At 44.5% G+C, this 22,239-nt stretch overlaps 1 protein-coding gene across 2 annotated transcripts in view; it reads right to left on the reverse strand.

Annotated features, from left to right (window-relative positions):
• Window positions 1-12,413: 12,413 nt before the first annotated feature.
• The window catches only part of tubgcp5 (tubulin gamma complex component 5), a 60,265-nt gene continuing 50,439 nt past the window's right edge, over window positions 12,414-22,239 (reverse strand). The window contains exons 20-23 of one of the 2 annotated variants that reach the window (XM_078222423.1): window positions 19,170-19,295; window positions 18,807-18,895; window positions 17,400-17,500; window positions 12,414-14,430 (exon numbers count right to left, since the gene is read on the reverse strand). In XM_078222423.1, the coding sequence (XP_078078549.1) occupies window positions 14,384-14,430; window positions 17,400-17,500; window positions 18,807-18,895; window positions 19,170-19,295 (363 nt within the window). In that variant the 3' untranslated portion in view covers window positions 12,414-14,383. The remainder of the gene's footprint in view (window positions 14,431-17,399; window positions 17,501-18,806; window positions 18,896-19,169; window positions 19,296-22,239) is intronic. The other variant, XM_078222424.1, reaches the window with a different exon arrangement.

Here is a 22,239-nt window from a genome sequence, read left to right on the forward strand (position 1 = left end):
AAGGATGTCCTTTCTATAGATAGAGTATAGCGAAGGTTTACCAGGCTGATACCTGGCATGGCAGCTCTGTCATATGAGGAAAGACTGAGTCAGTTAGGATTATATTCACTGGAGTTTAGGAGAATGAGAGGGGATCTCATAGAAACTTGTAAAATTCTAACCGGGTTAGAGGATAGATTCAGAAAGAATGTTCCCAATGGTGGGGCGAGTCCAGAACGGAGGGGTCATGGTTTGAGGATAAGGGGTAAACCTTTTAGATCTGAGGGGAGGAGAAATTTCTTCACCCAGAGGATGGTGAATGTGTGGAATTCACTATCACAGAAAGTAGTTCAAAACGTCTGATTTCAAGAAGAAATTAGATATAGCTTCTATCATAGAGTGGTGGTAGGGTGAACATTCTTGTATCATAGAATCCCTACAGTGCAAAAGGAGGCCATTCAGCCCATTGAGTCTGCACCGACCACAATCCCACTCAGGTCCTATTCCCGTAGCCCTACATATTTACCCTGCTAATCCTCCGAACACGAGGGTTAATTTGGCACAGCCAATCAACCTGACCTGCACATCTTTGGACTTAGGGTTAAAGAGATCAAGGGATATGGGGGGAAGGGGGGAAATCAGGATATTCTTCTGCACTGTAGAATTCTATTTGACCCATCAAGACTGCACCAACCCACAATCTTACCCAGGCCCTACCCCCATAACCCGATGCATTATGGCGTACTCCTGCTTCTAGTTTCTATGGGAAGTTCATCCCAAACCTTGCAACACTATTAAAGATATTTCACACTTTATTTTGTACTAAGCAACAACAGAATTAGTCTAAAGAGTGTGAAAGTGCATACAAAGGAGTTAAAGACGTGCTCAAGCAATCCGAAGTATTGATCCACTTTAACCCAGACTTGAAAATTCAGCTGGTGTGAGACACAGCGCCCTATGGATTTGGTGTGGTTGTATCTCACGTTATGGCAACTGAAGAGGAGCGGCCAATAAAGTTCACACTACAAACATGATCAAGTCCAAAGATATGCGGATTAGGTGGATTGGCCATGCTAAATTGCCCCTTAATGTCTGTTTCAAGATGTGGGGGGTTTAGCAGGGAAATGCATGGCATTACGGGGATAGGGTGGGGATGGTGGGCCTGGGCTAGATGCTCTGTTGGAGAATTGGTGCAGTCTCAATGGGCCAAGTGGCTGCCTTCTGCACTGTAGAGATTCTATATTCTATTCTATGATTCAGAACTACATTTAGGCCACATTTGGAATATTGTGTACAGTTCTCGTCACCACACTACCAGAAGGATATGGAGGCTTTGGAGAGGGTACAAGAAAAGATTTGCCGGAATGGGTTAACCAGCTTCAATCAGGTGGAAAAGCTTGGGCTATCCTTCCTTAAGGAGAAGTTGAGGGTAGAATGGTTACAGCACAGGAAGAGACTATTCGGCCTGATGAGTCCATGCCAGCCCTCTGCAAGAGCAATTTAACTAGTGTCACTCTCTGGCCCTTTTCCCACAGCCCTGCAATTATTTTCTTTGAAGTGCTTGTTCAATTCCCTTTTCAAAGCCACCATGGAATCTACCTCCATCACCCCTTCAAGTAGTGCATTCCAAATTGTAACAATTTACTGCAAAAAAGAAATTCCTTATCTTCGAGGGCTAGACAGAACAGATAGTGAGAAATCGTTCCCATGAACACAAGGGTCAGGAGCCATAGGACACAAGATTGGCAATGGAAGCAAAGGTGACAAGACTTGTCCTTTTGTCTCCTCTCTCCTCACTAAGACCCCAAATGCTATTTCTTGCTGGAACAGTGACTTACAGGTACCTATTTCAATTTAGTATACTGTATTCACTGTTCACAACTCATTCTAGTCTACGCTGGGGTGACCAAACACAGATTGAGTGACTGGTTTGCAGACATAACTCCAGCTGCACCCTCTCCTTTCCTTCTCCCCTCTGTACTCTATGAACAGTATGTTTTGCCTGTATAGCACGTAAGAAACAATACTTTTCACTGTATCCCAATACATGTGACAAAAATAAAGCAAATCAAATTTATTCTGCAAGCATATCCCCAAGCTTCTGGTTGCCTGTCATTTTAATTTTCTACCCTACTCTCACTCTGTACTCAGCCACCTACAGTGTCTCAATTAAGCTCAATGTGAGTTCAAGCAATAGAACCTCATCTTTTAACTCAGCACACTACAGCCTTCCGGGCTCAATATAGAGTCCAACAATTTCAGACCGTAATCTCTGCCCCCATCCATTTTCTTTGCATGTTTCAATTTTAATCTTGTTTTTTGTTTATTTTTGCTTCTGGATGGCAACCATTTGTTATTCTGCAATTCATATCTCCTCCAAACATATCTTTGGTTTCTTGTCCCTTTACCACTCCCTTTGGCCTGGCACTACCAACTTTAGTCTCTTCTAACTTCCATCCAATCACAGATCTTGCTATTTTTCCATCCTTCCCCTTTCACTCGTTTAAAACCAATTGCATTTTTCACTTTTCCCAGTTCTGATGACAGGTTATCAACCTAAAATATTAACTCTCTTTCACCCTCTACAGATGCTGCCTGGCCTGCCAATTATTTCCAGAATTATCTGTTTTTATTTTAGATTTCTAATATCTGTAGTATTTTGCTTTTGTATCTATGATTGGTCTACCTTACTTCTATAACAGACTTCATCCCCAGAATTTCTCCAATCCATACTTCAGTTTTTTAAACAGTTAACTTATAAATTCCATTTAGAGACCTGATGCGCGTTATCAAACACGAGGCTAGATGCTCGGGAAATAAAGGCTTTTATTTACTGTAATGAAGCAGCCAATAATTATATACACGATCCCAGACTGAGGGGTCCCAGCCAGAGCAGGGACCTTTATACCTCTCCCAGGAGGCGGAGCCCGACTGGGATGTACCACAACACTACAGTACAAAGGTGTAACAACCCCACCCTAACCCCAACAGCAACAAGTAGCACAACCCAACAGTAACATATGTACATCCTTGTAGTACTGGCCAGACCCTGGCTCAGTACTATCCAGTGGGAACCAACGATGGTTCACCACATTCACCCCTCCTTTGAGAACAAAGGCCGGCGGGGTACAAAAAAAACAGAATAAAATGTCATTAGTCTATAAGTTCAGACGGTCAGGGGGACCGCACCGTCGTTGTGACCTCCTCAATACCGGCGGTGACACCGGAGTAGGCACTTGTGGTGGCGTTCTCCCCAAGGCGGCGTCCAGCTGTTCTTCCACGGACTCACAGGCCGGTTGACCCTGAGGTGACGGTAGTCCATGGGGTCCTGACTCGCCCTGCAGTGGCGACCATCCTCTGGACTCAGGCAAGCTGTACACGGGAGTAAAAGGGTTAAGCAATGGTCCCGATGCTGCCCGCGCCGTGTCCGGGGGAGAAACAAGAGTTAAGGGGTTTGTAACAGGGGTATGGGAGCGACAGGGGTTGCTACGTCCCCTGCTGGCGCCAGGTCTCGGATCGAGACCGTGTCCTCTCGCCCGTCAGGGTATGCCACATAGGCATACTGAGGGTTGGCGTGGAGGAGATGGACCAGTTCGACCAACGGGTCGGACTTGCGGGCCCTTACATGTCGCCGCAGGAGGACGGGTCCTGAGTACGTCAACCAAGACGGTAATGAGGTCCCCGAGGAAGACTTCCGAGGGAATGAAAACATCCTCTCATGGGGAGTAGCATTGGTTGCCGTACACAGGAGGGAGCGAATAGAATGGAGCGCATCAGGGAGCACCTCTTGCCAACGGGAGACTGGAAGACTTTTTGACTTCAACGCCAGTAAGACAGCCTTCCAGACTGTAGCATTCTCATGTTCCACCTGTCCGTTACCCCTAGGGTTGTAGCTCGTGGTCCTACTAGAGGCAATCCCGTATGAGAGCAGGAATTGCCTCAAGTCATCGCTCATGAACGACGAGCCCCTGTTGCTGTGAATGTAGCCAGGGTACCTGAACAGGATAAAGAGATCACAGAATGCCTTGATAACCGTGGCAGCGGATGTATCAGAGCAGGGAACAACAAAAGGGAACCTAGAGTACTCGTCAATGATATTGAGGAAGTACACATTCCGATCTGTTGAGGGAAGGGGGCCCTTAAAATCGACACTCTGTCTCTCGAAGGGACGAGTGGCCTTGACTAAATGTGCCCGGTCAGGCCGGTAAAAGTGCGGTTTGCATTCCGCGCAAACCCGACAGCTTCTTGTTACGGACCTGACGTCCTCCACCGAGTAGGGCAGGTTGCGGGCTTTTATAAAGTGGTAGAGCCGAGTGACCCCAGGATGGCATAGGTCATTATGGAGAGCCTGCAAACGGTCCTCCTGTATATGGCGCATGTTCCACGCGAGAGGGCATCCGAGGGCTCATTGAGTTTCCCTGGACGGTACATGATGTCGTAGTTATAGGTGGAGAGTTCAATTCTCCACCGCAAGATCTTGTCATTCTTGATCTTGCCCCTCTGCGTGTTATTAAACATGAACGCCACGGACCGCTGGTCCGTGATCAGGGTGAACCGTTTTCCCGCCAAGTAATGGCGCCAGTGCCTGACAGCCTCCACAATGGCCTGGGCCTCCTTTTCCACTGCTGAATGCCGGATTTCGGGGCCTTGGAGGGTGCGGGAAAAAAATGCGACGGGCCTACCCGCCTGGTTAAGTGTGGCGGCCAGGGCGAAATCAGATGCATCGCTCTCCACCTGAAAGGGGATGGACTCGTCAACAGCGTGCATCGTAGCTTTCGCGATGTCGGCTTTTAATTTATTGAAGGCCAATCGTGCCTCTGGCGTTACAGGAAAAGTCGTGGACTTAATGAGCAGACGGACTTTGTCCGCGTAATTGGGAACCCACTGCGCATAATAAGAGAAGAAGCCTAAGCATCTTCTCAGTGCTTTTGCACTAGCAGGCAAGGGAAGTTCAGAAAGGGGGCGCATACGGTCTGGATCAGGGCCAATGACCCCGTTTTCCACCACGTATCCTAGGATGGCTAAACGGCGCGTACGAAACACACACTTCTCCCTGTTGTAGGTCAAGTTCAGGCGAGATGCAGTGCGTAGGAAATTCAGGAGATTCGTGTCGTGGTCCTGCTGGCCATGGCCGCAGATGGTGACATTATCCAGGTACGGGAAGGTAGCCCGCAGCCCGTTCTGGTCCACCATTCGGTCCATAGCACGCTGGAAGACCGAGACCCCATTGGTGACACCAAAGGGAATCCTGAGAAAGTGATACAAGCGACCATCCGCCTCAAAAGCCGTGTATTGTCGGTCCTCTGGGCGAATGGGGAGTTGGTGGTAGGCAGACTTGAGGTCTATGGTGGAGAACACCCGGTACTGCGCAATCTGATTGACCATATCAGATATGCGCGGGAGAGGATACGCATCCAGCTGCGTGTATCGATTAATGGTCTGACTATAGTCAATGACCATCCGGGGTTTGTTCCCGCTCTTGACCACCACGACCTGCGCCCTCCACGGACTAGTGCTGGGTTGTATGATCCTTTCTTTGAGGAGCCGCTGAACCTCAGATCTAATGAAGATCCGATCCTCAGCGCTGTAACGCCTACTTTTAGTCGCGATGGGCTTGCAGCCTGGCACAAGATTCTGGAACAGGGAGGGTGTGGTGATCTTCAGCGTCGAGAGGCTACAGGCGGGGCACGTTGGGCAATTTGGAGGCTGCTGCTGTTCTCCCACTGCCAGTGAAGGGAGTGGTCCACCGTACTGTAGGGTTACACTCCTCAAGTGGACCATGAAGTTTAGTCCGAGAAGTATTGGCGCGCAAAGGTACGGCAACACTAGGAGCTTGAAACGCTCGTAAACTGTGCCTTGCACCGTCAAAGTTACCACGCAACTCCCTAGCACGGTGACAGACCGGGACCTCGATGCCATAGAGATTGTCTGTTTGGCAGGTTGAATCCGGAGTCTACACCGGTTCACAATGTCTGGGTGGATAAAGCTCTCAGTGCTCCCGCTGTCAAACAGACAATAAATCACGTGGTCATTTACCTGGATGTTCATCATAGATTTGTCAAGTCTATGAGGCTTGGCCTGGTCCAGGATGATCGACGCCACCGTTGGTTCATGAGCGCCACTGCAGGCAGCTGAAATCGACGAGGAGGACCCCTGCTGGTCGTTCGTGGTCGGTGCCGACCAACATGGCCGCTCCCATAGGTCGCACGTGGGTGATGGCGCCAAACTCAGCGACCCCTGGTGGTCACACACCTCCGACTCCGTCGACCGTAATGGCGTCGTCCTGGCCTCGCACGTGGATGAACCCCTCGATGATTTCGACGACGAAGAGCCGAGCTCTGAAGAATCGCAGGCCGCACTGCCGTTCCTAGATTTAGATCGGCACACTTTCGAATAGTGCCCTTTCTTACCGCAGGCGGAGCACAACACAGCCTTAGCGGGACACCGTTGCCGAGTATGCTTCGCTCCCCCACAGAAGTAACACCGCGGGCCGCCCGGAGCTGCTGCCGTCGTCTGGTCCGAGTGTGAGCACGCCATTACGCAGCATTTCGAACCCGAGGGACGAGGAGGGATTGGCGACTGCTCCTGCCACGTTGTCTCCACGTGGTCTTCTGGATACAATACTAAGCTTTTGGAGGCCGTCTCCAGCATCTCCACTAGCTCGATTGACTGGGTAAGGTCAAGATTACCTTTCTCCAATAGTTTAAGTCGAATGTACGACGATCCGACTCCCGGGCGAGGTCGTTCATGCTCTGCTCAGCCGACACAGCTTTGCAGTTACAGCTCCTGGCTAGCTGTAGGAGCTCATTCGCATATTCCTCCATCGTTTCGCCAGACTGCCGTCGTCGAGTGGCTAAGAGGTAACGAGCGTGTATTTCATTGGGCGGTTTGATATAACGCCTCTTCAGAAGCTCGATGGCCGCACGGATCGCGAGGTAGACAGTGTCGCTTACCCTCGCATGGAGGACCCGGAGGTCTGTCATCATCTGTGGTGACCGCTGCGGAGGCTGCCAGGTAGTCTTCGAAGCACTTCAGCCAGTGGTCGAAGGTGTTAGAGGCGCCCACCGCACGTGGATCTAGTGTAAGGCGTTCCGGCTTCAGGATCTGCTCCATACTCTCTTTTTTTTTTCTTCGACGAGAGTTTAACAACAGTAAATAAAATTGATGCGCGTTATCAAACACGAGGCTAGATGCTCGGGAAATAAAGGCTTTTATTTACTGTAATGAAGCAGCCAATAATTATATACACGATCCCAGACTGAGGGGTCCCAGCCAGAGCAGGGACCTTTATACCTCTCCCAGGAGGCGGAGCCCGACTGGGATGTACCACAACACTACAGTACAAAGGTGTAACAACCCCACCCTAACCCCAACAGCAACAAGTAGCACAACCCAACAGTAACATATGTACATCCTTGTAGTACTGGCCAGACCCTGGCTCAGTACTATCCAGTGGGAACCAACGATGGTTCACCACAAGACCTTAATTTCCCACTATTCCTGCTGTCAATTGGAATACGTCTTTGCCCAACTTCATTTGCTTTGCATTGGGTTCAATCCACCCACTAGCAGCCCAATCCATCACGCAAACCAGCCTCCCATCCGTTGATTCTGTCTGCACTTCCCGCTGCCTCAGCAAAGCAGCCAGCATAATTAAGGACCCCGCGCACCCCGGACATTCTCTCTTCCACCTTCTTCCTTCGGGAAAAAGATACAAAATGAGGTCACATACCAACCAACTCAAGAACAGCTTCTTCCCTGCTGCTGTCAGACTTTTGAATGGACCTACCTTGTATTAAGTTGATCTTTCTCTACACCTTAGCTATGACTGTAACACTACATTCTGCATTCTCTCATTTCCTTCTCTATGAATGGTATGTTTTTGTTTGTATAGCGCGCAAGAACCAATACTTTTCACTGTATGTTAATACATCTGACAATAATAAATCAAATCAAATCAAAATCAATTTTTACCACCAGTGGCATCTTTAGTACACACCCATCTGCTTGTTTACTGGTGCCAATATTTGTTGTACCTGCACATGGTGACACTTTTTGACTGACAATACTAGTCACCCTGATTGTGATGATTACAGCAGAATCCCTGCCCTCTGGCTCCACTAGTACTCGCCAATAGGTGCATAGGCTATACTAAATTCTCCCTCAGTGTACCCGAACAGACGCTGGAGTGTGGCAACTAGGGGATTTTCACAGTAACTTCATTGCAGTGTTAATGTAAGCTTATTTGTAACTCCAATAAAACCTCCACTGCTGGACTCACCTCAAGCCTGGGGCTGCCGCTCATATCCCTTGAGGTCACAACCCTGCATGATCCTCAGAGCCGGTGATTCTCGGCACTCTGCGTATTCGCTCAGCCACTCTCTCCAGCTCAGTGTGCCAGTGCCTCACTGAGAAGCCACCTTCTCCATTGCTGCCCCACCATTGCCTCTTACCTGTTCTGCACTCCACACCGTGCAGTATTCTGGCTTTCAGATACTACTAGCCATGATCTGTCAGGCTCCATCTCACTGTCCCGCATTGGAGTACTATGACATTAACACAAAACAGTAGCTAATTCTCTGAAGCTACAAAAAATACACGTTCTTATTTCCAGTTGAAAACCTACAATTGCTATAAATAGAATATGTTCTCACCCTCGGAATAAGATAATCATCTCAACTATGACTCACGTTCTCAACTTTTTCACTACTTCGCCTCAGTAACTAGTATAAACTAACGTTAAAGTATCAAGTTTACAACTGGTGAATCCAGATTCATTGCTGCTCTTACAAACACTGATATGGCGAGTTAAAAAGAAAAAGACTTGCATTTATATAGTTTCTTTCACAGCCTGGGGGTTACCTAAAGTGCTTTACAACCATTTTAAGACATTTCTCTTTTGAGCAGTATAACCACTGTTGCAAAGTAGGAAACACAGTGGCTAATCTGCAGACAACTAACTCCCCCACAAACAGCAATGTGATATTAAACCAGATAATCTGATTTCGTGATGTTAATTGAGGGATAAGTATTGGTCAAGGCATCAGGGAAAACTCCTCCACTCCTCTTCAAAATAGTGCCATAGAATATTTTATGTCCATCTGACAGGGCAGACCGGGCCTTCATTTAACATCTCATCCAAAAGACAGCACCTCTGACAATGCAGCACTCTCTCAGAACTGCACTGCAGTGTCAACCAAGATTTGGGCGCTCAAGTTCTGGAGCAGGATTTGAATCCGCAACAAAAAAACGACACTTATTATGAAAGGTGAGCGGGTTAAAAATCATTGACTGCAGCAAAGTTCCTGAGAAACTGCTAGGGCTACAAGGTACAGCTGAAAAAAAAATGGACAATGGAGGCTTTGATAGACCAAAGAGGGTTGTAACTACATCCATCACTGCTTTCCAGATAACAGCCCCAGATTGCGTTTTGATCGAAGCCATTTCACTGCTCAGGGTACCACGTCAAGGACCACAGACAGGTTTGTTGATAGTATAGCTATGTGTGCATGCCTTGTTGATGATTGGATATTGTAATTAGGCAAGCGTAGAGTTGTTGTAATTGGTTAAATACTATTGTGGGAAGCAAATGAAGTAATTAGTTTAATTAGATTTGATTACTTTAGAGTAAGTGTACAATTTCTATTGGTTCATGCAAATAGCCTGTAACCAAACCTAACAGTTTATTAACCCTTCTATTCCCTTGTTTGGAGAATCTGTGAGCTACCTCGTGGAACAAAGAACAAACAAAGAACAGTACAGCACAGGAAACAGGCCCTTCGGCCCTCCAAGCCTGTGCCGCTCCTTGGTCCAACTAGACCAATCGTTTGTATCCCTCCATTCCCAGGCTGCTCATGTGACTATCCAGGTAAGTCTTAAACGATGTCAGCGTGCCTGCCTCCACCACCCTACTTGGCAGCGCATTCCAGGCCCCCACCACCCTCTGTGTAAAAAATGTCCCTCTGATGTCTGAGTTATACTTCGCCCCTCTCACCTTGAGCCCGTGACCCCTCGTGATCGTCACCTCCGACCTGGGAAAAAGCTTCCCACTGTTCACCCTATCTATACCCTTCATAATCTTGTACACCTCTATTAGATTTCCCCTCATTCTCTGTCTTTCCAAGGAGAACAACCCCAGTCTACCCAATCTCTCCTCATAGCTAAGACCCTCCATACCAGGCAACATCCTGGTAAACCTTCTCTGCACTCTCTCTAACGCCTCCATGTCCTTCTGGTAGTGCGGCGACCAGAACTGGACGCAGTACTCCAAATGTGGCCTAACTAGCGTTCTATACAGCTGCATCATCAGACTCCAGCTTTTATATTCTATACCCCGTCCTATAAAGGCAAGCATACCATATGCCTTCTTCACCACCTTCTCCACCTGTGTTGCCACCTTCAAGGATTTGTGGACTTGCACACCTAGGTCCCTCTGTGTTTCTATACTCCTGATGACTCTGCCATTTATTGTATAACTCCTCCCTACATTATTCCTTCCAAAATGCATCACTTCGCATTTATCCGGATTAAACTCCATCTGCCACCTCTCCGCCCAATTTTCCAGCCTATCTATATCCTGCTGTATTGCCCGACAATGCTCTTCGCTATCCGCAATTCCAGCCATCTTCGTGTCATCAGCAAACTTGCTGATTACACCAGTTACACCTTCTTCCAAATCATTTATATATATCACAAATAGCAGAGGTCCCAGTACAGAGCCCTGCGGAACACCACTGGTCACAGACCTCCAGCCGGAAAAAGACCCTTCGACCACTACCCTCTGTCTCCTATGGCCAAGCCAGTTCTCCACCCATCTAGCCACTTCTCCCAGTATCCCATGAGCCTTAACCTTCTTAACCAACCTGCCATGTGGGACTTTGTCAAATGCCTTACTGAAATCCATATAGACGACATCCACGGCCCTTCCTTCATCAACCGTTTTTGTCACTTCCTCAAAAAACTCCACCAAATTTGTAAGGCACGACCTCCCTCTTACAAAACCATGCTGTCTGTCACTAATGGACAAGGCTTCCCTGCTATAGCTTGAATTAAAGATCTTAAGTAAGAACTCATTTGGGGTGGCACGATAGCACAGTGGTTAACACTGCTGCCTCACAGCGCCAGGAACCCTGGTTTAATCCTGGCCTCAGGTGACCATCTGTGTGGCGCTTACACCTTCTCCCTGTGTCTGCGTGGGTTTCCTCACACAGTCCAAAGATGTGCTAAGTGAGGTTGATTGGCCGTGCTAAATTGCCCCTTAGTATCAGGGGGACTAGCAAGAGTAAATAGGGATAACGGGGATAGGGCCTGGGTGTGTTTGTGGTTGGTGCAGACTTGATGGGCCGAATGGCCTCCTTTTACACTGAAGAGATTCTTAACCTCTCTCTTTTCCTTCAAAACACTCCTCAAAACTCCCCAATCTGCCTAAATACCATCTCATCAGTCTACTCTTAATAATCAGTAACGTAACAGATAGTGTCATCAACAGTGTTATCAAATTGTACTTATTCAGCAAAAAATCTGTTCATCGCTGTTATTGTGGGTTCCACCAGAAACAATAAGCTCTGGACCTCATTAAGCCTTGATCCAAACATGGACAAAAAGATGAATTCCAGAGTTGATGGGAGAGAGACGACCTTGACATCAAGGCAGCATTTGATCACGTGTCCAAGGAACTGTAACAAAATTGAAGTCAATGGAAATCAGGGGGGAAAAGCTCCATTGGCTGGAGTCAGACTTGGCGAAAAGAAAGGTGCTTGCAGTTGTTGAAGCATCCCTGTATGAGATCCCCAGGGTAGTGTCCCAGGCCCAATCATTTTCTTCTTCTTCATGACTTTCCCACCATCATATAGTCAGAAGTCAGGATGTTCACTGATGATTGCACAGCATTCAGTTCCATTCCTGACTCCGCCAATATGGAAACAGTCTATGGCCGCCTGCAGCAAGATCTGGACAACATTCAGACTTGGACTGACAAGTAGCAAGTAACATTTGTACACAAGTGCTAGCCAGTGGCCATCTCCAACAAGAGAGATCATCTTCCTTTCACTTTTAATAGCATGATCATTTCTGAAAGGCCCACCATCAACTTCCTGAGGTTACCATTGTTCAGAACAATGTAGAATTTATATGTTGAATATATATATTTGTGTGTTAAGGTAAAAAGGTTTCAGTTTCATGTAGGTTTGGGATGAGAGTCGATACCTAGAAGACTGGGTGGACCTGTAGCTGAAAGGTCAATCTTTCAGGTTTGTTTATATACATATGTGAGTTACATTTTAATGAGGTCTTACAACCCCTTAAGTTAAAGAGATGGGTTTAAAATTGGTTAAAGGTTTAGTGATGTCGGAAAAAAAGTAGGAAAAATTGGGCTGTTGCCTAGCGACAGTAGTCAAGTGACAGAGAAAGACAGTAGAGAGCTCAATGTATGTCATAAAGTAAAGTTTATTTATTAGTCACAAGTAAGGCTTACATTAACACTGCAATGAAGTTGCTGTGAAATTCCCCTAGCCGCCACAATCTGGCGCCTGTTCGGGTCAATGCACCTAACCAGCACGTCTTTCAGAATGTGGGAGGAAACCCACACACACATGGGGAAAATGTGCAAACTCCACACAGACAGTGACCCAAGCCGGGAATCGAATCCAGGTCTCTGGCGCTGTGAGGCAGCAGTACTAACCACTGTGCTACCGTGCAAAGACAAAGATTTCAACTCTAAGAGGTAAGAAATACTACAAGGCTACTGGGAGTTTGAGTGTAGAGAAGACACGTATTTGCTCTGTAGTTGAAGCAATAATGAATTTAGAGTGCAGTTTTGGGTATCTTGGGGAGAAATACAAATTGGGTAAGAAGCATTAAGTGAATGCACAATAATTCACCAGAAGAGAACTATTTGCATGTGTGCTAGTCTCAAGCCTTTGGGCAGGAATTTACAGCCTCACTCGGGCGAGACCGGAAATTCCCGCCTGAGATCAACGGAAATTGTCTTATCTTGCAAATCTTACTAAAAATATATTTAAACTGTTCTTAATCTGGGTGGAGTCTACAGTATTTTCTTTACTCTCTAGAAGGCTGACCAGTTGCACTTATGGTTAACAAATCAGTCCTTTGTGCAAGTGAGCGCCGAGATAGCACCTGCAGTGGAAAACTGCCAAGTTTTAGTGAATGTGAGTATAACCTCAGTTTATTTAACTTCTTCTGTTTACAAAACCACATATAAAAAAAAATATCTGTTTACTCCCATTTTAGCTTGCTGAATCGACAATCTAGACTCCAGATGAAACAAGAAATTTAGTTTTGAGTCCAAGATATATTATTAAAATACTGGTTAAATCTCAGATATGGGGGGTGGGGGGGTGTGGCAATCTTACCGGCTCGTCACACCAGTCCATTGGGCCTGAAGGGGGCAGGCCCATAAAGGGGAATGGGGTCAAGACGTGGAGGGGGGTAGGGGGTGTACTCTGCATTGGGGATCGGGGGGGGGGGGGTGGGGGGGATGTCCAGCGGGGTGGGGGGAGTGACAGATCTCCCAGTGCACTATGTACATTTTTACACAGCGCACTGCGAGATCAGTGTGCATGTGTAGTGATGCCCCTAATAGTCAGCAGCTGGCTTCCCAGTGAGAACTGCCTTCCCCCCCACCCTTACTGGCGAGAATCACATTTGGGATTTTTAAAAATTCTAAGTGCCATGAGATAACATCTGGAAGCTCGCCCAAAAAAATGGGTGCAATACTCTTCCTTTTTCATTCTCATTTGGCACCTAGAATTTGTTTTGGTAAAATCGTACCCACGGGGCGTTACTTATACAGGGAATATTCCTTTTTGGTTCAGAAATGAAAGAAAACACACCTACATGCTTTTATGCTGGGACCACAACAAGCTTTGTTAATTTGATGAATCCCTTAAGTGACAGCTTTATTATTAACTTTACATTAGCTTCATTTAGTAGATCCAAATAGCTAAAATGTTTTTTTTTGTGGATTTGAAGTTTACAGGCAATGAAAGATAAACAAAATAGAAACTTGTCTCACTGAGACTACATGATTCTTACTGGAAACAATAAAATGATCAGCATCTTCAAAACTAATGCAGTCTGCAACATTTAGCAGCCATCCCATTGATGAGAACAAATGTTCAGCCACTGATTCAACTCTTAAATCCTGCAGTAAAATGAACACCTTCTGGCCGATGCAACTATTTGTACAAGAGTTGTTGAACATTGAGTTATTGGCCAGCACCACAATTAGGTGAAGATTCTATGCACCCCCCTACCATCGAAGACAATTTGCAAGTCTTGATGAGCTCAATAAAAATGGGTTTCGAGATTACTTTAGGTATTATCCATTTCAAATGCAGATGTTCTGGCACGGAGATCTTTCCAGGTGCCTTCATGATGTTTACTGTTAGCTTTGTTCCATTCCTGCCATTAGAGATGATGCCAGGGATTCCACTGAGAAGTTAAAGAGAAACCAAGTTATCAATTAAAGTCATGCTTGATCATTAATACAGCTGTACTTCAAAATGTTTTGGTAGGATTTATTAGCTATGTCAATTCATTTACAAAGTTTCACATTTCATCACAAACTGGTCTCTAATGTCAAAGGTAATTATCCTTTTCATATTTTTAGTTGTGTGTACTCCCCACTGTAGGAATGATATTGAGACAATATAGATAAGTACAGCAGACTTACTAGAATATTGTCTGGCATTAGTGATCAGTAATTCAAAAGGAAGATTTAAAAGGTTGAGACTATTTTCATTTCAATGCAGGCGATTTCAGCGTGTTTTGATAAAGCTGTTTAAAATTATAAAGGAATAGGGAGTTTGAAACAGACCGCTTTCAGTAGATGAGAGATCAAAGGTGAGACAAAGATATAAGATTAAATGCATGAGCTTTATAGAAAGGAGCAGGAGAAATCCATTCCCCCACATAGAGCATTTTGGAATGCACGACTGGAGAGAGCATGTCAACATTTAAGAGAAGGTTAAATACTGTAGGTGGTTCAAGTAAAGGTGGAATAAAGGGCTATAGGAACAGTGCAGGTCTATGGGATTAAAACTATTGTTTAGGTGAGAGATGAACATCAAACGAGTCGAACTGCCCATTTCCATGTTCTAATTTTATTTTTGTATGATCGATCATCAGGCATCAATCAGGATACATAGGTAGTCTGCTCCCATGCCACCAGCAATGCACTCTGTAGCCAGTGGCTAGAAGGGATAAGACACAAACTGCTGACTGTATTTATTAATGATTTGGATGATGGGATAGAAAGCTGCATATCCAGATTTGCTGATGACACAAAGATAAGTGGCTTTTCAAGTTGTGTGGGTAGAAATGTAACATTACGAAGAGATGACAGTGAGGCAAATGTGAGGTCATCCACTTCAGACGCAAAGCAGATAGAGCAGGATTCTAAATGGTGAAAAGGTAGAAGAAACAGTGGAAGTTCAAAGAAACTTGGAGGTTCAAGAAACATAGATCATTAAAATGTCATGAGCAGGTGCAGAAAATGGTCACAAAGGCCAATTGAAAGTTGTCTTCTATATTAAGAGGACTAGAATACAATGGGGTTGAAGTAATGCTTCAGCTATACAAAGCCCTGATCAGACCACACCTGGAGTATTGTGAGCAATTCTGGATTTGGAGTGAGGGTAGTATAGATTTACTAAAGTGATAGCTGGCTTTTTGGGGAGGTTGAGTTACAAGGAGGGGTTACAAAAACTAGAATTTTACTCCCTGCAACAGAGAAGATTAAGGGATGATTTGATAGAAGTTATCACGATGTTAAGGTGATCAGAGGGGGTAGATAGACACACACAATTTTCACTGGTTGGGGTGTGTGGAAATCGGGACATAGTCATCAGGGATAACATTAAAGCCAGACCTTTCAGGAGCAAAATTAGGAAACACCTTCTACAAACAAAAGATGGTAGGAGTTTGGAACTCCTCCACAAATGACAACTGATGCTAAATCTATTATTAATTTAAAAAATGAGATCGATAGGTTTTTGTTAATTAGAGGTAATAATTGAGGTCTATGAAGCAATAATGAGTATCTGAAATTAGGTCCTACGTCTCATTGACAAACGCTAAATGGCCTCCTCCTGTTTCTATGCTTCAAATTTCTAGTCTGACTTCACATCATCTTGCTAGGAGATAACTAATCTTCGCTCACATCTCTTCACTTGTTGCAGCTCAGATTGGGCGGCTATTTCCACTCCTTGGCACTAAATATTAGGAAACTAACAAAGAAGCCCCTCCCCAGGACTTGAGTATGAAATCTAAGATGACATTCCAGTGCAGTGCTGAGGGAGTGTTGCATTTTTGAGATTACGTCCTTTGGATGTGAAATTAAACTCAAGTCCTAAATGTTTGTCCATGCATATATCACTGATCACACAGTACTATTCATCCTGCCAGTGTCCTTACCAACAACATTCCCTCAACAAATCACAATGACATTTGATTCTTCCCATTGTTATTTTGTGGAATCTATCTGTGCACAAAATAGTTAGAAGTCTCACACCAGGTTAAAGTCCACCAGGTTTATTTGGTAGCACAAGCCACTAGCTTTCAGAGCGCTGCCCCTTCATCAGGTGAGTGGGACCTCTGTTCACAAACAGGGCACATAAAGACACAAACTCAATTTACAAAATAATGATTTATTAATAATGATGATTCATTATTTTGTAAATTGAGTTTGTGTCTTTATATGCCCTGTTTGTGAACAGAACTCCCACTCACTTGATGAAGGGGCAGCGCTCCGAAAGCTAGTGGCTTGTGCTGCCAAATAAACCTGTTGGACTTTAACCTGGTGTCATGAGACTGTGTTTACCCCAGATCAAAGCCGGCATCTCCACATCACAAAATAGTTGCCACAATTACCTATACAAGAGTCAATGCACTTTGAACCAATTGATGTTTCCAATTGAGCTACTCCAGAACACCCTCATATTTAACATCACTGAAAGAACTTAGAACGGGGACATATCCCAACTAAGGACATTATGGCAATCAAATTGGTACTTGTGAAGGGGGGGAGAAATTTGTTTGCATTATGCTATGTTGATTCTCAAGGTATAAGCAGCACTGCTAACTGCATGGGTTTCTTCGATGCAAGCCTGCGTGTCTTGGCTGGGCATGACAATACGCAAACTAATTTCTTCACTGGAGCGTTTGAAACAAAACTACTTCTCTTCGCATTTTCTTCCAAGGAAGTTGAAGAACTGATGTTCCACAAACAGCAATGCAGTGGGGTTAAATAAACTGCTACCATTTCTCTTCCTCCTATTTTTCAGTAGTTTCCTCATTCTCCTCCTCCTCTTATTAAAGCATTAACTCCTCATCAGGTTCACTGCCGATTCCCTTCCCTAATACAGAGTCAAAACATTAAAAAACAACAAAGATACACTCACAATGAGGAAACGATCCTCTACAAACAGCTTTGTTTAATACCGTCACCAGAAACATGTGGCAGTTTTTGAAATCCGATTCCATCTTCTCAATGGATTCAATTCTACAGGGATAATTCAATGAATATATAATTATTGTCGGGTTTACAATCAATAAGTCTTCAGCTAATCCAGAAAGAAGAAAACATTCTGGAATAAAGAGATTCTAGGTAGAGTTGTTTCATTAGGTTAAAAAGTCAGATCAGATAGTCCTCAGTTATTTCAATTTCCCAATACGTTTTGCAAACCTTTTTGGTTGCCAACAAACCTGAAAATACATAATTACAGCAGCTTCCCTCTGTTGCTCAGCTATGAAATGGAAGTTGGCTGCTAAAGCTTTACTGAAGTCAAATAATCCCGGATAAAATAACTGAGGACATTAAAATGTTGGAACAGCCTCATAAAAAGACTGAAACTCTCACCAAACCCAATATGATTTGAATTCTACACTCCAATACCTGGAACACTAGAACTATCAAAGAAGTTTTAAAAATAAATAAATGTGGAGCAAGTACAGGTGTTTAAAACTTAAGATTGAAATGATAAGCAAAAGCAGCCCCTATAGTATGAAAGTGTTAGTGCAGCGCACACAGACCAAAAAAATCCTCAAGAGAATATTTGAGAGAAAAAAATCAAAATTATTAAATGCAAAGATTAAGTGATGGATTACAGGACTTGTGGTACACAACTAACACTCACCCCCATTTTAAATAAAGTACAAGTAACATTTACTCATTTTTGGTAACAGTTGTGCTCTTTTAGGAAACGGTGAAATTGAAGTTGAGGATCAAACTTGTGTCCCACCAATCAATGACAAAAAATCTGAAATGGTTTAGTGCATCAAACAAGTGTCAGATTTAAGCTTGCTGCACTATCTTGGGCAGCACAGTGGTTAGCACTGCTGCTTCCAAGCGCCAGAGACCCGGATTTGATTCCCAGTTTGGGTCACTGTCTGTGCGGAGTCTGCACGTTCTCCCCGTGTCTGCGTGGGTTTGCTCCGGTTTCCTCCCACAGTCCGAAAGACGTGCTGGTTAGGTGCATCGGCCATGCTAAATTCTCCCTCAGTGCACCCGAACTGGTGCCGGAGTGTGGCGACTAGGGGATTTTCACAGTAACGTCAGTGAATGTCAATGTAAGCCTACTTGTGGCACTAATAAATAAACTTTAAAAACTCTATAAGCCGATATTTCTCTTACTGATGGCCCTGGCAAAGAGAATGGTGAATAGAATGCTGGAATGGAGAGGGGCATGAATTTGAAGCTTTACATGCACCTATGCAACCAACGAAGAGAGGAAAGATCAGGCCATTAGTTTCAATGCAACTACTGTCAACACTTAAATGGAAACCAAAAAAAAAATAGCTCCACGTACTTTGAAACTCCTAAACCAGTCTGCCAACGATCTGCAAACATAAGCACCAGATTCAAAACTTTCATGATTGCTTCCTTTACAAAGCTTATCTGAAAGAAATTTCACAACACCGATATTAATATTTTACATGCAATACTCTCGCCGGTACAGTTTATTGGAACAAAAATACAATAGGCAGATTTGAAAGAAGCACTTGTTACTTTGGTAAAGTAATTGCTCGCCGTCCACATCTGTGAACGTGGAAGCAGTTGGTCACCAATCGTGCACATGCTGTTAATTAATTTAAATAAAGATCGCCAATATTGGTTCTAGAGTTGGGATCTGCCTTTAAATCTATTTAACCGAACTTCCAAACGAACTCACCTTTTCCCGAAGTAAACATCGGTCATAGATTGTGGACAGGTACCTATAATGGATTTTTATCAGCTGGTCCAAATCCTTAGCTTCCTCAATTTGGTGCTGAAACTCCAGACCTGTGCTGTGCAATATCTGAAAAATATTAAACAGCAATTGGTTTTAGTTGTAGCTATTCAGTGGCAGCATTCATAACATGCAAATCACGCTAACTCACAATTTTGAAACAGAAATCCTTGGATTTTACTAATATAGAAATTAAAAGCATTTAACATAAAGCAAATTTTTTCTTGGTGTAATAACCATTTTATTTTGTATACATTATACAAAACACATTTCATAAAATTAAAACTCTACCCGGCAATTACGCTTAAGTAAAACGTTAGCATGCAAGTAATTAGGATGGCAAACGGAAGGCTGGCCTTGATTGCAAGACAGATGCAACTTAAAACTTTTTTTTTAGGGTTAAAGAGAATCCTAAGGCGTTCTATAGGTATGTCAAGAACAGAAGGTTGGTTAGGGCAAGTTTAGGGCCAGTTATAGATGGCAGAGGGAAGTTATGTGTGGAACCGGAGGAGATTGGTGAAGCATTGAACCAATATTTCTCTTCGGTGTTCACGCAAGGGGACATGAATATAGCTGAGGAGGACACTGGGTTGCAGGGGAGTAGAATAGACAGTATTACAGTTGATAAGGAGGATGTGCAGGATATTCTGGAGGGTCTGAAAATAGATAAATCCCCTGGTCCGGATGGGATTTATCCAAGGATTCTCTGGGAGGCAAGAGAAGTGATTGCAGAGCCTCTGGCTCTGATCTTCAGGTCGTCGTTGGCCTCTGGTATAGTACCAGAAGATTGGAGGTTAGCGAATGTTGTCCCATTGTTTAAGAAGGGGAACAGAGACTTCCCCGGGAATTATAGACCGGTGAGTCTCACTTCTGTTGTCGGCAAGATGTTGGAAAAAATTATAAGGGATAGGATTTATAGTTATTTGGAGAGTAATGAATTGATAGATGATAGTCAGCATGGTTTTGTGGCAGGTAGGTCGTGCCTTACTAACCTTATTGAGTTTTTTGAGAAAGTGACCAAGGAGGTGGATGGGGGCAAGGCAGTGGACGTGGTATATATGGATTTTAGTAAGGCGTTTGATAAGGTTCACCATGGTAGGCTTCTGCAGAAAATGCAGATGTATGGGATTGGGGGTGATCTAGGAAATTGGATCAGGAATTGGCTAGCGGATAGGAAACAGAGGGTGGTGGTTGATAGTAAATATTCATCATGGAGTGCGGTTACAAGTGGTGTACCTCAGGGATCTGTTTTGGGGCCACTGCTGTTTGTAATATTTATTAATGATCTGGATGAGGGTATAGTTGGGTGGATTAGCAAATTTGCTGATGACACCAAAGTCGGTGGTGTGGTAGACAGTGAGGAAGGGTGTCGTAGTTTGCAGGAAGACTTAGACAGGTTGCAAAGTTGGGCCGAGAGGTGGCGGATGGAGTTTAATGCGGAGAAGTGTGAGGTAATTCACTTTGGTAGGAATAACAGATGTGTTGAGTATAGGGCTAACGGGAGGACTTTGAATAGTGTGGAGGAGCAGAGGGATCTAGGTGTATGTGTGCATAGATCCCTGAAAGTTGGGAATCAAGTAGATAAGGTTGTTAAGAAGGCATATGGTGTCTTGGCGTTTATTGGTAGGGGGATTGAATTTAGGAGTCGTAGCGTTATGTTGCAACTGTACACAACTCTGGTGCGGCCGCACTTGGAGTACTGTGTGCAGTTCTGGTCCCCACATTACAGGAAGGATGTGGAGGCTTTGGAGAGGGTGCAGAGGAGGTTTACCAGGATGTTGCCTGGTATGGAGGGGAGATCCTATGAGGAGAGGCTGAGGGATTTGGGATTGTTTTCGCTGGAAAGGCGGCGGCTAAGAGGGGATCTTATTGAAACATATAAGATGATTAGAGGTTTAGATAGGGTGGATAGTGATAGCCTTTTTCCTCTGATGGAGAAATCCAGCACGAGGGGGCATGGCTTTAAATTGAGGGGGGGTAGTTATAGAACCGATGTCAGGGGTAGGTTCTTTACCCAGAGGGTGGTGAGGGATTGGAATGCCCTGCCAGCATCAGTTGTAAATGCGCCTAGTTTGGGGGCGTTTAAGAGATCCGTAGATAGGTTCATGGACGAAAAGAAATTGGTTTAGGTTGGAGGGTCACAGTTTTTTTTTTTAACTGGTCGGTGCAACATCGTGGGCCGAAGGGCCTGTTCTGCGCTGTAATGTTCTATGTTCTATGTTCTAAAAGTAAGGAAGTTGCAATTGCACAGGGTATTGGTGAAACTGCACCTGGACTAATATGCACAGTTTTCATTTCCTTACTTAAGGAAAGATATACTTGCATTGGAAGCAGTTCAACAAAAGTTCAGTGGGCTAATTCCTGTGATGGAGGGGTTGCTTTATGAAGAGAGGTTGAGCCTATACTCATTGAAGCTTAAAAGAATGAGAGTTGATCTTATTGAAATATATAAGATTCCAAGTGGGCTTGACAAGGTAGATGCTGAGAGGACTTTTGTAAGGGTCTCCAATTAAGTTGGAGATAGAATTTCTTCTTTCAAACGATTATTAGCTTTGGAATTCTCTTCCACAGGCAGCAGTGGAGGTTGGGTCTTTAATATATTTAAGGCCAAGTTAGACAGATTTTTGATTGACAAGGGATAAGGATTATAGGGATGGGCGGGAAAGTGCTGTTCAGGCCACAATCAGATCAGCCATGACCTTGTCAAATGGTGAAGCAGGCTTGATGGGCCGAATGACCTACGCCTGCTCCTATTTCTTATGATCTTATGATCAGTAGCATACAGAAGTTTTACTGGGCAAGTACAAAAAATTATGAATTTCTTTGGGATTCAATTTTGACTCCATTTATAAATGTATAATTCTCCCAAACTGCAAAGATCCATCCCAAATTCACTATGTTACAGGGGGATTACAGGTAGATCACGTACAAAGTTTCTCAGTACCAAGAGGAAGAGGTTTGATAATGTATACAAAGGTATAACAAGAATAAAGTGATTTCCAGAATGTGTGTG

The sequence above is a fragment of the Mustelus asterias genome, chromosome 10 (assembly GCF_964213995.1).
Source record: "Mustelus asterias chromosome 10, sMusAst1.hap1.1, whole genome shotgun sequence".
NCBI lineage: Eukaryota > Metazoa > Chordata > Chondrichthyes > Carcharhiniformes > Triakidae > Mustelus > Mustelus asterias.